We start from the raw sequence: 14,020 nt of genomic DNA, 5'->3' as shown, positions 1-14,020 counted from the left end.
AAAGTGGTCGCGGCCGCCCGTTCCCGGGTTGTTAAGGGACGGGGGTTGCGATATATATATATAGGGAGCCGCTAAAATAGAAACCACCTCCAGTTGTAAGAACCGCGAGAACCACTCTCAACCAATCAAGAAAAGGGGTAATTTGGTCATTTACTCTTAAATGTCTAATCTACTCTCTCTCTCTCTATTTAATGTGACTGACATTTACTCTCTCATCTCTCATTAAATTTGGTCATCTCTCACATTTACTCTCCCATTTCTCATCTCCATCTTCAAGATCTTGTTTAAAATTGGTGGGTTGTCCGATGATGATGGTGTTTCCGGTGACAACCACCAGCCAAACACTTCCCCCCTCCGTCTCTACAGTAATCGCCGGCCACCCCCACCAGCCGTCGATGATGATGATGACCATACCTTCCTTCTCCGGCCACAACTCCGGCGGAGCTAACAACATCTCCGGTAAACTCTCTCTATTTTGCTTCACCATCACCCGGCTACCCCCTCTTCCTCACCCCTCTCTCTACTCTCTCTCTCTCATCGTTTCACCGTCAACCTTTAGGGGGGTTTTTGCTCAAATCTGAACTAGTGCGGCGGCAGTGGTGTACGGGCGACTCGTCGACAAAGGAACGATCAGTTAACCGGTGCCACTCCGGTCGCCGGAGCCGGAGAAGAGAGGCGAGAGGAGAGCAGAGGTGGTTGTTTGGTTGGTCGGAAGACATGGGGTGGTGGGTGATGGTGGGGGCGGAGGTAAATGGAGGTGATGGTGGTTGGTCGGTGGTCGGAAGACAGGGGGTGCCGGCGATGTCGGTGGTGCCGATGGTGCGATCGATGTCGGTTTTGGGGGGTGGAGGAAGAGGGTGTTTGTTTAGGGGTGGTAGATACCGGTCGGGCTTCTTGTGTTGTTTGGGTAGTGGCTACCGGTCGGACTTCTTGTGTTGTTTGTGTTGGAGCTATGGTATGTACAGCTTGTTTGTTTTGATTATGTTTTTGTTGGGTTTTTCTTTGATTGTTTCTGTTGGATCGATGTCGGTGGTACCTGTATAGTTGTTTGTTTTGATAATGTTCACATGATGGGTCTGTACAGCGGTTGCCGATAGTGCCCGGTGGTGCCCGCTGGTGCCGGGGGTGCCCCGTTGTGCCGACTAAAACTTTTTTTCGCCGACATTTGATATTGACGATCGTTCTTGGCAGTGATGATGCAAAAAAAAAAAAAAACGTATTTTTTTTATGACGATGGCACGGCAAGGATGGTGGAGGGTAGGTTTTTGAACCCGCAACCCCACTTTGCAGCTTTTAATTATCGGAAAAAATCTGAGCCAAACCCTTTTTTTTCGAGATACACTTTTGTTTTTTTGTTGTTGTTGGTTTTTTATGTTCTTTTTCCCCCGTCGATGACGATAAAAATATATCCGAGACACCTACCGACTTTGCGATTTATGGGAGCGTTCGTCTTTGCGTAAACAAGTTTTCATGTAAAAAAGTTTTTGTGGAAAAAAAGTTCAACCGTAAACTTTTACATAAAACGTAAAAAGTTTACCGTAAAACTTAAAAAAGTAAAACGTAAAAAGTTTAACGTAAAACTTAGAACGTAAAAAGTTTTACATAAAACGTAAAATTTAAAAACATAAAAAGTAAAAAAAACGTTGACGTAAAAAATCGGTGCGTAAAACGTAAAAAAACCGGTGCGTAAAACGTAAAAAAACCGGCGTGTAAAACGTAAAAAAACCGGTGCGTAAAACGTAAAAAAACCGGCACGTAAAACGTAAAAAAACGTTGACGTAAAAAACCGGTGCGTAAAACGCAAAAAACCGGCGTGTAAAACGTAAATAACGTTAACGTAAAAAACCGGCGCGTAAAACGTAAAAAAACGTTAACGTAAAAAACCGGTCCGTAAAACGTAAAAAAACGTTGACGTAAAAACCGGGACGTAAAACGCAAAAAACCGGCGCGTAAAACGTAAATAACGTTAATGTAAAAAACCGGGACGTAAAACGCAAAAAACCGGCGCGTAAAACGTAAATAATGTTAACGTAAAAAACCGGGGCGTAAAACGCAAAAACGGCGCGATAAAAAACGACGCGTGAAAAAACCGGGTGAAAAAACGGCGCGTCAAAAAACGAGGCGTGAAAAGGCCGGGCGTAAAAATCTTAAAAATTAAAAAAAATTATAATAAAAATTTGATTTCAAAAAATTGATTTATAAAAAAAAATCTGTTTATAAATAAAAAATAATTAAGTCAAAAAACTAATTAATGAATAGGACAAAAAAGTAATTTAAAATTAATATATATAAAAAGACAAAATAGAGTGATTTTACTTAAATACCCTTTTGGATTATAATAATAAAGACATAATAAGACAAAAAACTTTTAATATTAATATTATGTACTTTTAATCACATCCATCCATCTAGTTGATCTAAGGGTCAGAAAGTGGTTCCCATGGTTCTTACAACTAGAGGTGGTTTTCATTTTAGCGATCCCCTATATATATATATATATATTTATATATATATATAGAGGGTAAGGTTCATGCGAGAACCGCGAGAACCAATGTGAACACAAGCTAAAATAGCTAAAAAAACCTAAAAAAACCTAACCCCCACCCCCCACCCCCCAAAAACCTAAACCCCCCCCACTCGCCCCCCCCCCCCCCAAAAAAAAACCTAACCCCCCCCCCCAAAAAAAACCTAACCCCCCCCCCCAAAGCTAAATGCTAAAAACTAAAACCCTTAAAAAACCTAAAAAAAACCTAACCCCCCACCCCACCCCCCCCCCCCAAAAACCTAAACCCCCCTCCCCACCCCCCAAAAACCTAAACCCCCCCCCACCACCCCCCCACCCCCCCCCCAAGCTAAAATGCTAAAAACTAAACCCCCCAAAAAACCTAAAAAATCTAAAAAAATAAAAAAAAAATAAAAAAAAATCTAAATTTTTTTTTATTTTTTTACTATTTTTTATGTTCAAATCGCTACTTTTAGTAGCCAAAAAAAAAATTTTAAAAAAAAAAAATTTAAAAAAAAAATTTTTTTTTGATACTAAAAGTAGCGATTTTTATATAAAAAATAGTAAAAAAATAAAAAAAAATTTTTTGGGTGTTTTTTAGATTTTTTTAGGTATTACTGTTTGTGTTCACACTGGTTCTCGCAATAAAGGGTGGTTCCTAACGGATCTTTGTCCTATATATATATATATAGGGTAAGGATAGTGTAAAAAGGGTCTAAAGTGTAAGAAGTGTGAGAAGTGTATTATAACACTATATATAATACTATATAACACCATATAAACACCGTATAACAATATCTAACACCATATAATACCATATAACACTATATAACACTATATATTATTATATAACAAGTATAACACTATACATCTATCATAGACATGCTATCAGACAACCTATAGTGTTATATTTGTTATATAATGATATATAGTGTTACATAGTGTTATATGGTATTATATGGTGTTACATATTGTTATATGGTGTTTATATGGTGTTATATAGTATTATATATAGTGTTATAATACACTTCTTACACTTCTCACACTTTAAGCACTTTTTACAGGATCCTCTACCTATATATATATATATATATATATATATATATATATATATATATATATATATATATATATATATATATAGGGGATGGTTCAAATGAAAACCACTTTTATTGTGAAAACTCGAAAACTAACTAAAAAAAGCCTAAAAGACACACAAATTTTTTTTTCAATTTTTTTTTATAAAAATCGCAGATTTTTATATATAAAAAAAACTTTTTTTCAAAAAAAAAAAAATTTTTTTTGTAGTACACAAGTGTAGTACACATACACATGTGCAGTATTACACATGTGCACTACACAAATTTTTTTTTTTTGAAATTTTTTTTTGTTTATATAAAAAAACCTGCGAAATTTGGTTTGCAAAAAAAAATAATAAAAAAAAATTTTGTATGTTTTTTTTGGCTTTTTTTAATTAGTTTTCGAGTTTTCACAATAACTAGTGGTTTTCATTTGAAACTTCCCCTATATATATATATATATATATATATATATATATATATATATAGGGTATGGATATGGTAAAAAGTGTTTAAAATGTGAGAAGGGTAAGAAGTGTTTTAAACCTTTGGATATTTGATTTAATGGTTGAGATCAATAGGGTATAAAAATGTAAATTGTGTTTTAATTAGAAGGACCTTATGTAAAATTGAAGGGCAATAGTGACTTTTCCAACGTTTCAAATATGGTAACCGTTTCAAAACCCCCATCAATCTCCTAAAAATCAGCGAATTTATGGTAACCGTTTCAAAACCCCCATCAATCTCCTAAAAATCAGCGAATTTCTCGTATAGAATAAATTCTTCGATTTCCTTCACAACAACTTTTATAACACTATAAGAACAGTATATTACATGATAAGACACTATAAGAAGATATAACACTGTCTGTTTACTGTAGACACTATACATAAATAAAACACTGTTGATGGGGATAAAACACTATGAAAATGAACAATATATTACATGATAAAACACTATAGGAAGATATAACACTATCTGTTTACTGTAAGACACTATACAGAATAAAACACTATTTATGGGGATAAAACACTATGAAAGGAACAGTATATTATATGATAAAACACTATAGAAAGATATAACACTATATGTTTACTGTAAGACATTATATAGAATAAAACACTATTGATGGGGATAAAACACTATGAAAAGGAGATTAAAGATGGCATGTACATAATATAACACTATTGACTGGGGAATATAACACTAAAACAAGAACTTACCGTAAACAATTAAATGTATAGAACAATTCGAATTCGAATCAAATCCCTGATATATCTCATCGTCAATTTTTGGGAGTTATCTTTGGAAATCAATTAATTGATAATAATGGAAAATTACTAATACACCCTTTTGAATTAATTAAGATAAAGGACACTTGTCATTCCCAAATTATTTCTTACACTTCTCACAAAAGTCTCACTTTGTACAGGATCCTCTACCTATATATATATATATATATATATATATATATATATATATATATATATATATATATATATATATATATATATATAGGGGGCTGCTAGAATGAGAACCACCCCGAGTTGTAAGAACCGCGAGAACTACACCCCACGGAGCGCCGTTCGCCGCGATTTTTTTTTACAAGTAGATGTGTGCATTATAAACACGGCCGTAAAAAATCACGGCGAACGGCGCTCCGTGGGGTGTACTTTTTTACACCTCAAGTTTGGTGTTTTTTAATTTTTTTTCTTTTTTCTTTTTTTTTTCACCAAACTTGAGGTGTAAAAAAGTACACCCCACGGAGCGCCGTTCGCCGTGATTTTTTACGGCCGTGTTTATAATGCACACATCTACTTGTAAAAAAAAATCGCGGCGAACGGCGCTCCGTGGGGTGTAGTTCTCGCGGTTCTTACAACTCGAGGTGGTTCTCATTCTAGCGGCTCCCTATATATATATATATATATATATATATATATATATATATCATATAAAAACTCACACAAACACTTATACGCAAACACATTATCCATACATCGAAGCCAATATACATGCTTTATACATTTATACTTAGAAATACATGCATGCTAGAAACTTTACTTGCATAATTCTTTGTCATTAACTTCGTACAAGCATCCCTTAACATGTATAGCGTTATAGGATTAACGCACTGCCCGTATTCTTGAGGTCATGTTAAGTCAAACAAAACGGTCTTGTCGTTGCTACGACAAGATTACGCTAGTAGGAATTTGTGTTCACAAGTAGGTGTTGCATGCTAGCTTATGTTATGTTATGCCTTAGTATACGTTATTGTCGTGTGGATCTCGATAAACTCTTTTATACATATGCTAATACACTAAACACTTGTATGCTCGCCAATACTTTATGTGTTGACATGTTACTTTAATATGTATGGCAGGATTGTGATCATGACGCGTTGAAAAGAATCTAGTAGGAAGGACTAGAAACGCACCAAACTTTAATTCGTGTTTATTAGTTTAGTCATTCGATACTTGTTGTACTTTTGTTTACCATGTACTTGAACCGTTTGCAATGAAATGAAAATTTACTTTTAAATACTTGTCACTCTAGTTGCTATGAAATCTCTTACAATCTATTTCGTCCCGCCCTGGTGTTTCTGCTGTCGGTTGGGATGTGACAGGTGGTGGTGGACGGTGGTGCGGGACGATAGTGGTGGGTGGTGGACGTGGACGGTGGGTGGCAGTGGTGGACGACGGTGGTGGGTGGTGAATGTGGACGGTGAGTGGTGGTGGTAGACGGTGGTGGTGGACAGTGGTGGTGATGGATGGTGGTGGGTGGTGGTGGTGGTGGTGGTGGTGGTGGTGGTGGTGGGGTGGTGGTGTTTAACCTTCTACAAATAGGGGTGTTAAACGAGTCGTGTTCGCGGGTTGGCGGGTTAAACCCGACCCGAACCCGAAAATCGTATCATACATATGAACCCGAACACGACCTGAAGTTTCATGGGTTGACCCCCACACGACCCGCTTAACCCGAATTTTTTATTTTGTTTTTCTGAAATTTATATATTAAAATTACAATTTACTTAAAAACACAAATGTATATAATAATATCATATTTAAATTATAAAATCTATGTTAATTTCTCTTTTTAAGTTATAATCATAGCATAAAATACACACCCCATTTAATTTATAACATAAAAATATTGTAAAAAATATAAAATAGTATAAATGTGTTAAACGGGTCAACCCGCCAACACGACCAGGTTGACCCGAACCCGACCCGTTAACCTAAACGGGTTTGCGGGTTCAACCCGAAATTGACCCGAACACGTTTAGACTAAACCTAAACCCGCGAATTTCGTGTTAGGTTCGTGTCGGGTTTTCGGGCTGTGCCAGAAATTCACACCCCTATCTACAAACCTTAGAAGATCTTAGAATTGGCTGAGCAAAGTCTGCTCCAAGAAGAGCTCACGCAGACGTTTTTTTTAATGAAACGTGTTAGGAAAAACAAACAGCCTGCAGATGACAATGTCTGCTCATGGTCTGCATGGCGTAGACAGAAGAGGCTGCACATATTTAATAAAAACACAACCGAAGAGTTTGATTGTAATGCGCTTTTTAGTTTTTTTAGTTTAGTTTAGTTTTTTAATTTTCTGGATTTTTTGTTATTTTTTGACTTTTTTTAACTTTTTATTATTTTTTAGTTTTTAATTTTTTTTATTTTGATTTTTTTGTTTTTTATTTTTCTAATTTTCTTTAATTTTTAACATTTTTTACTGTGATGTGCTTTTTATTTTTTGTTTTATTTCTTTTAAAATTTTGGATTTTTTAATTTTAATTTTATTTATTATTATTTGATCTTTTAAGCTATTATGACTTAAACCCATTTTGACCCAAACTCATCCTAAGTCAAACTCATCCTAACCTTAACCCAAACTCATTCTAACCCAAGCTCATACTAATCCATTACTCAAACTGCCCAACCCACTTATTTTGCCACCCATATGTTTAACACATAATGAGTATCGAGTCATACTCGTGTCCATAATAAACAAACATTACATTTGTGATCTAAACGATGGAGCCATTTATTTTAACAAGCTGAAATTTTAGGCTCAAGCTTGATTTGTAAAAAGCTCGGGTTAACTCATGCCTCGCAAAGGCTGCTCACTCAAACTAAAATCAATATCTTTTAACATTTCTTGTAATAGTAATAAAGCTAAAGGTAAAATTAGTATGGTGTCAGGTGGAGTGGACTCATACACCATGGCATACTATATATGTTATTTAGAAACGATGATTTATAAACATTAAAACCTTTGCTTAAGTCAAACTAACAAGCTAGTTTATATGGGCTCGAACTCAACTCGTTATAGATGGAGCCGATTTTGAGCGATTTTGTTTGTTTTCGGCGAGCTACCTGCTATGAGAACATATAAAAATCATCTGATACAAGTAAAACTTACACATCATATCAGGAAAGAGATTAGAAATATTATATCAAGCATCCATCTAACAAGTTTCTAAACCACCTTTGTGCAAATAGAAGTACAAGCTCCTAGTTAATCATCCTGGATACATTCACACACTAATTGTTACTCATTTATCCTACCTTCAAATTTTTTTTAACAAAGAAAAAAAAAATCTACAATACAAGAAGCCCTTTCTCCTAACCATTTACCATTAAAAGGGCATTTTTCACAATGCTATGACGTTCCGGTTTCATCTGAGCTGGCAGACGCCTCGTTTGGACCTGATGTTCTTCCATCTTGCATCTCTTCGTCACTGTATGCACTCTCTTCGCTAGAATCAGAAGATGAATCACCTTCATCGCTAACAACATCAGCCTTGCGTCTCCTTCTAACATCCTTTATCGCTCTTCCTTGCAACGCAAGTCTCCTATGCTTTCTTGCTTTTCGTTTTCCCTTTGGGAAGTCGTTGCTATCAATGTCCTTTGTGTTTCTGTCGGTGCTGTAATCGTCTTCGGATTCAGGATTCGTCACATCAGCATCAGACTTGCGTCTTTTCCTACCCGCATTTGTCTTGAACACGAGAGAAAATTTATTAAAAAATAATTAATATATACGAAATTATATAAAATAACTTGTCGTCGTAAAATGTATACCTTAGGACCACGGTCAACCAATCTGGCCCATTCACTTCGGTTCCTCAAGCAATCGAGAACAGCTTGTGAGTGACTCGAATATGCATAACGCTCCCCGTTATGCTTACGCAAATTAGGCCAGTGCTGGAAAAGGACAAAAAGGTTGACGTGTATTATGAAAACGTAAAATGATTAATAGAAGAACAATAAATGCATGTTCCACTTTAGAACTATACCGGCAAAACCGCATTGCAGAGTTCTTCATATGTCATCCGCTTACCTTTGCTCATAATGTCAGCAAGCAAACCTACAAAACGACAGAAACAAAATTGTACATTGCGTGTCAGAAGTTTATGATCTATAACAAGAATGGTGTTTGGACGAGGATTTAAAAAAAAAAATAATAAAACATTTAAAACAACGTACGGAGAACTTCAGGCACCAGTAACGATTAATTTCGAAACAAATCAGTTACACAAACATACCTGGTAAAGTGCGATGGGTGGGACCCCCAGTTTCTTCATCCGAAGCATTTTGAGGTGCGTTTTCATTAGCTTCGTTAGAAGAAGACGGACCGCTGCTCACTGTTTTCGCTGAACCGCTTTTCACCGGCTCATGAACCCTCCTTGAGTTCGACACCTTTTTTGGTCCATCAAACTCACGAGAGTTGCTAGATCCATTATTTGATAAATCCTTGTTTTTCTTTCTTGACACCTGTTAAAAAACTTCCCTATTCAGATCACCGGCACCTTAAAAGAAAATCTAAAGTAAATAATAAAACTTACCAAGCCATTTTCCTTCGCTCCAGAAGAAGATGTTCGTTTCATTAACGTGCTGGTCGTAGGTGTAGTAGAAGCCAACTGAGGTAAGCTGCCAGCTTGGCGCATACGTGGCACCCGCGGAACTCTAGGAGAACTGTTCAGTTCTTGATGAAGAAGTAACGCAAGCTGCACGGAAACATATCAATAAACAAAAAAATCATATAAAATTCATACCTTGATGTTTATTAAAAATCCATACCTCTTCATCACTTAAGGCCGCAGCTGAGGTAACAGAGTGCGGCATTTGATTCTTTGGTGCAGGCTGTCGATTTATCTGACTCGCTTTTTCACCTTTTACCGATAATTCTGACGTACTTCGGTTTAGTTCATGCGCGCCACTCTCGCTTCGTGATGAATTTGCAGAGTCAGCAGATGAGTCTTTCAAATCAGACGAGTTCTTCTTGGAAACATGAGCATGTGAAGAAGACTTGCTCAAATGTGACGATTTCAGGATAGATGTAGAGGATGATTTCGGAATATCTTTCGCTAACTTCTTAGGCTTCTCACTAGTATTACTATTATCCCCGGTTTTCAGTATTTCACTTGAAGCGTTATTATCTTTCTTACTCTTACTAATATTATCGGCAGATACTTTCTGTTTGCCACTCGAGTTACGATCATCTGTGTTGGAGTATTTCGCCTTATCGGGAACAGACAACAGTTTTGAAGAAGAAGATTTTCCAGCAGAAGATTTCACAAGTGTCACTTTATGTGATTTTGACTGGCCTTCCGAAGACACCCGAGTGGAACTTTCTGAACCCTTGATTTGAGTCTTGGTCTGAGTGGGCCCACACGCGGGTTCATCTCCTGTACTATCAATGTGCGGCACAGGGGTTTTGTCGGCATTTTGCACCTTTTGTGACACAGGTAGGTCATCTTTCTTCACTTCAATACTCGCAGATATAATATCATCTTCTTTCTTGGAACTATCAAACTTTTCAAGATTATTTTGAGAATGATTATTTTCTACTGATTTTATTTCAACTGTTGTATCGAGTTCACTACTTAGGGCGGAGTCCACTTTTTCAAGATTGTTATTATTTGACCTAGTTCCGTTACTTCGACTGTAAGTTCTTCCGTTATTATTCGCATCATCGACAGCATCATGGCCAGCCTAAAAGAGAATATGAAAACAATATTACAGATAAATGCACTTCAACGGCAACAAAGTAAACATAAACCATGATTAGAAAACTTCTATCTATAGAAAAAAAAAGTGCAAATGATGCTCTAAATTGTGCATTTAATGTATTCCGAACATCGGTTCCGAGCAATGATATCAGCCCAGAGCATAATATTTATCAGAATCTCATGGCTACTATATTAATAATAAGCATGATAACCAATTAACCACTAATATTAGTCTATGCAGTTAATGCAAGGACCGATACTTAGAATATAGGTTATCGCGGCAGGATATCGGTGATTTTAATATCATGCAGAATTTATATATAGCATTTTACAACACCAACAATTCAGTATACTCTCCTACCATTAACAAATTAACCTTTTGCAACTTGCAAAACACTAACAATTGTAGCATAGTTATTAAAGGCACTAGGCGCACTCAAGGCGCATAGGCCTCGCCTGGGGCCTAGGCGCAAAGCGCAAAAAAAGCGAGGGCCTGAGAAAAATAAAGCGCATAATGAAAAAACTTAAAAAATATATTATGTATTAGAAAAAGAATACTATCTTCAAATAAAATAAAGTCTATTATGTAACACTTTATATCATCTAATTAGTACCAAAATATTAGCGTATTAGCGTAGAATAGTAGTTTTCCTTGATTAAAAGTAGAAATTTGGCTAGAATCTTGTCGGAATTTAGCCGGAAACTCTCCGGAATCTAGGAATCTTGCCGGAATGTGCGCCTGAACCATCACCTGGAGAGTTAAAGCGCAATTTCCTCGACTTAAAGCGCAACTGTCTCGCCTTGCCTCGCCTGAAAAATGGGCCTAGGCGCAAGAGGCGATGGCTTTTAACAACTATGAATTGTAGCTAGTAGAAACTCATTAAGACTTAAAACACTAAAAATTTAACAATTAAGACTTAAAACACTAACAGCAGCAATAAGTAAAAAGACGAATGATAGAACTATATCGAAGGGTACTAATATCGAGAAAATCAGCGATATATCAGTCAAATTTCAGTCAATATCGCTGATAATATCGGTACCGGTATTTGACGCTGATATTTTACATGGGAACCGATAACCGATATATCACTGATATTAACTGCATAGATATTAGCAATGTAAAAATCACACGACAGATGCAATAGTGCAAATTTATATGTAGATAAAAATCATCTAGTTATGTTAAACTAGTCTTAGGGGGTGTTTGGTGTTGCGTTTTCAAAATAGATTATGCGTTTTCAAAATAGATTTTGCGTTTTCAAAACTGCGTTTTGAAAAAGCATGTAGGTGCGCTTTGGAGGCAGATAATCACTTTTTCATCCAAACACTTTTTTAGATTATTTATGTTTTACAAACGCTATAATCAAATAATCACTTCAAAACGTAATCCCAAACACCCTCTTAGTGTTTGTTAAGATGGTTATAAATTAATGAGTGTTCATATCAAGCGCACAACCCTAAAAGTTTATATGTATGAAATACATTGCGACATACCTCATGTTTAATGGTACTAGTATCCATAAGATTGGGTATTGATGATGTCACGCCATCCTCCGTTTGATTACAAATCTCGACACTTGGAGGAATCTGATTTCCTTCATTTTCTTCCATTTGTTTTGCTTCTTTTAAGGAATTTATTCTTGAATCATCAACAGATACATTCCCCAACGGGTTGTTATTGTCAATACAATCATCGGATTTATGATTGGTTTGCACTTCTGCCCTTGGATTTTCATGTTTATAACTCTGCGTATCAGTCTTCAAAACCTTAACGCCTTTCCCTTCATTTAATTCTGATTGTTTTGCATCACTTGATGTGGTGGGCACTATATAATAGTAACGTAAACATGTATTATTAGGACTTTATAAGTATTATCTAGCGTATGCAATCGTAAATATATCAAAAGCAATACCTGAATCAGATGCATGAGCGCTTGTCTTCTTAGAATCTTCATCTTTTTCCATAGATTTGAGTTTTTTCTTCCGGTTTTGGTCCTTAAACATCTTCGAATCGTCTTTCTTATGGTCACCTGTATGAATCACAATCGGTTTCAACAAACTCTTTTCTTTTCTCGCACGCCTACCCTCGTTATTCTCAACTTCTTGCTTCTTCGTATCAGTAGTCGGTGGGCCCATATCCAATGCAGCCGACCCATTAACCTGAGCTTTTAACCCACCATTCTCCTTCGACAACGAAAACAATGCATCCGCACCATTACTATCACTAGCATGGTTTTCAATCTCTTCTTTCTTCTTCTTATTATTATTATTGTTATTATCATCATCGTCGTCGCGCTTATTATCCCAACACGGAAACTCCCTATACTGATAATTAAACTTTTTAGGAACATATCCCGTGCACTTCCAAAGCTGCGGGCTAAAAACCGACGACACCCCTTTAAACAATGAAGTATCCCCACCCGGAATCCCGTGCACATGTACCTTTTCTTCCAACGGAATCTCCGAACAAACCTGAAACGGATTTTGAGCAGGAAAACTCACGGAATAAGGATTCTCCATCCGCAACGTTTTCGTGGGCAATTCAACCAACAACTGTGCAACCTCAGTTTCCTCACTCTCTTTCCTAAGCTTCTTACTCTTACACTTATCACAAGCAAACAGTTTCTCACTCTTGACATATCTCGAACACCTGGTGTGCACCCAAACACCACATTCATCACAATCAACCATCTCCTCCCCATCATCAAAATCAACACCACAAACACAATCCACCACCCACGACTCGTCCCCCCAGTCATCGGGAGTGTCCGATATCGTCGGCAGACGATGCGATCGGCTTTTCATCGAAAACCCTAGTTCTAACCAACCTCTAAAACTCCAAAAACACTTAACAAAACCTAAAAAGTAAAAAACTAATAACACCCCACTAAAAAAACCAACAAAACCCCACTAACCCATAACCCGATTCATCAATCAGAGCACAAACATGTATAATTCGTTCGTAATTACAAAGAAGCAAGTGACTTTATGCAAATCGGTGAAAAGGGTGTTGAAGATTGGTGAAATTGATGAAAATTAAAGGGGGGAATCGGAGGATGTGCACCTGAAGAAGAGCAGAACAATCTTGAATTGGGGAAGTAAGCGATGGATTTTATCTCTTGGGGGCTGGGGTTGTGGACGTGAAAGTAGCCGGAATGTTGATGATAATAAACAATTTGGAATACGGGGTTATGATATTGAGTGGCTTGGCGTCCGTCGCCTTCTATTCTAAACCAGTTTGGAGTTGGGCTTGGGATTGGTGATAAACGGGATTTTATGGGCTTTTGTAACTTATTAGGCCCAATACATTTCTTGACTACGTAATTGTATGGTTTGGTTTGGTATGAAATGAAATCCAACATAATATGTACATTTATTTGATCAAGGTAACGGTCAAAATTGGTTATTCCATAAATTTCTAACTTATAGCACCGG

The 14,020-nt window shown here is 36.7% G+C and overlaps 1 protein-coding gene across 1 annotated transcript; it reads right to left on the bottom strand.

Moving 5' to 3' along the window:
- Window positions 1–8,000: 8,000 nt before the first annotated feature.
- On the bottom strand, window positions 8,001–13,789 carry LOC110868081 (uncharacterized protein DDB_G0287625). Its single transcript, XM_022117169.2, has 8 exons — window positions 12,499–13,789; window positions 12,080–12,411; window positions 9,651–10,565; window positions 9,416–9,577; window positions 9,116–9,344; window positions 8,867–8,937; window positions 8,652–8,774; window positions 8,001–8,568 (listed from the first exon to the last, which is right to left on the bottom strand). The coding sequence occupies exons 1-8, from the start codon at window positions 13,388–13,390 to the stop codon at window positions 8,233–8,235; spliced, it is 3,060 nt and encodes a 1,019-aa protein (XP_021972861.1). The 5' UTR covers window positions 13,391–13,789; the 3' UTR covers window positions 8,001–8,232.
- Window positions 13,790–14,020: the final 231 nt, after the last annotated feature.

This window comes from Helianthus annuus, chromosome 7 (assembly GCF_002127325.2).
Source record: "Helianthus annuus cultivar XRQ/B chromosome 7, HanXRQr2.0-SUNRISE, whole genome shotgun sequence".
Classification (NCBI taxonomy): domain Eukaryota; kingdom Viridiplantae; phylum Streptophyta; class Magnoliopsida; order Asterales; family Asteraceae; genus Helianthus; species Helianthus annuus.
Note: the sequence above shows the minus strand (reverse complement) of the source record. Positions and strands in the feature narration are given on the sequence as shown.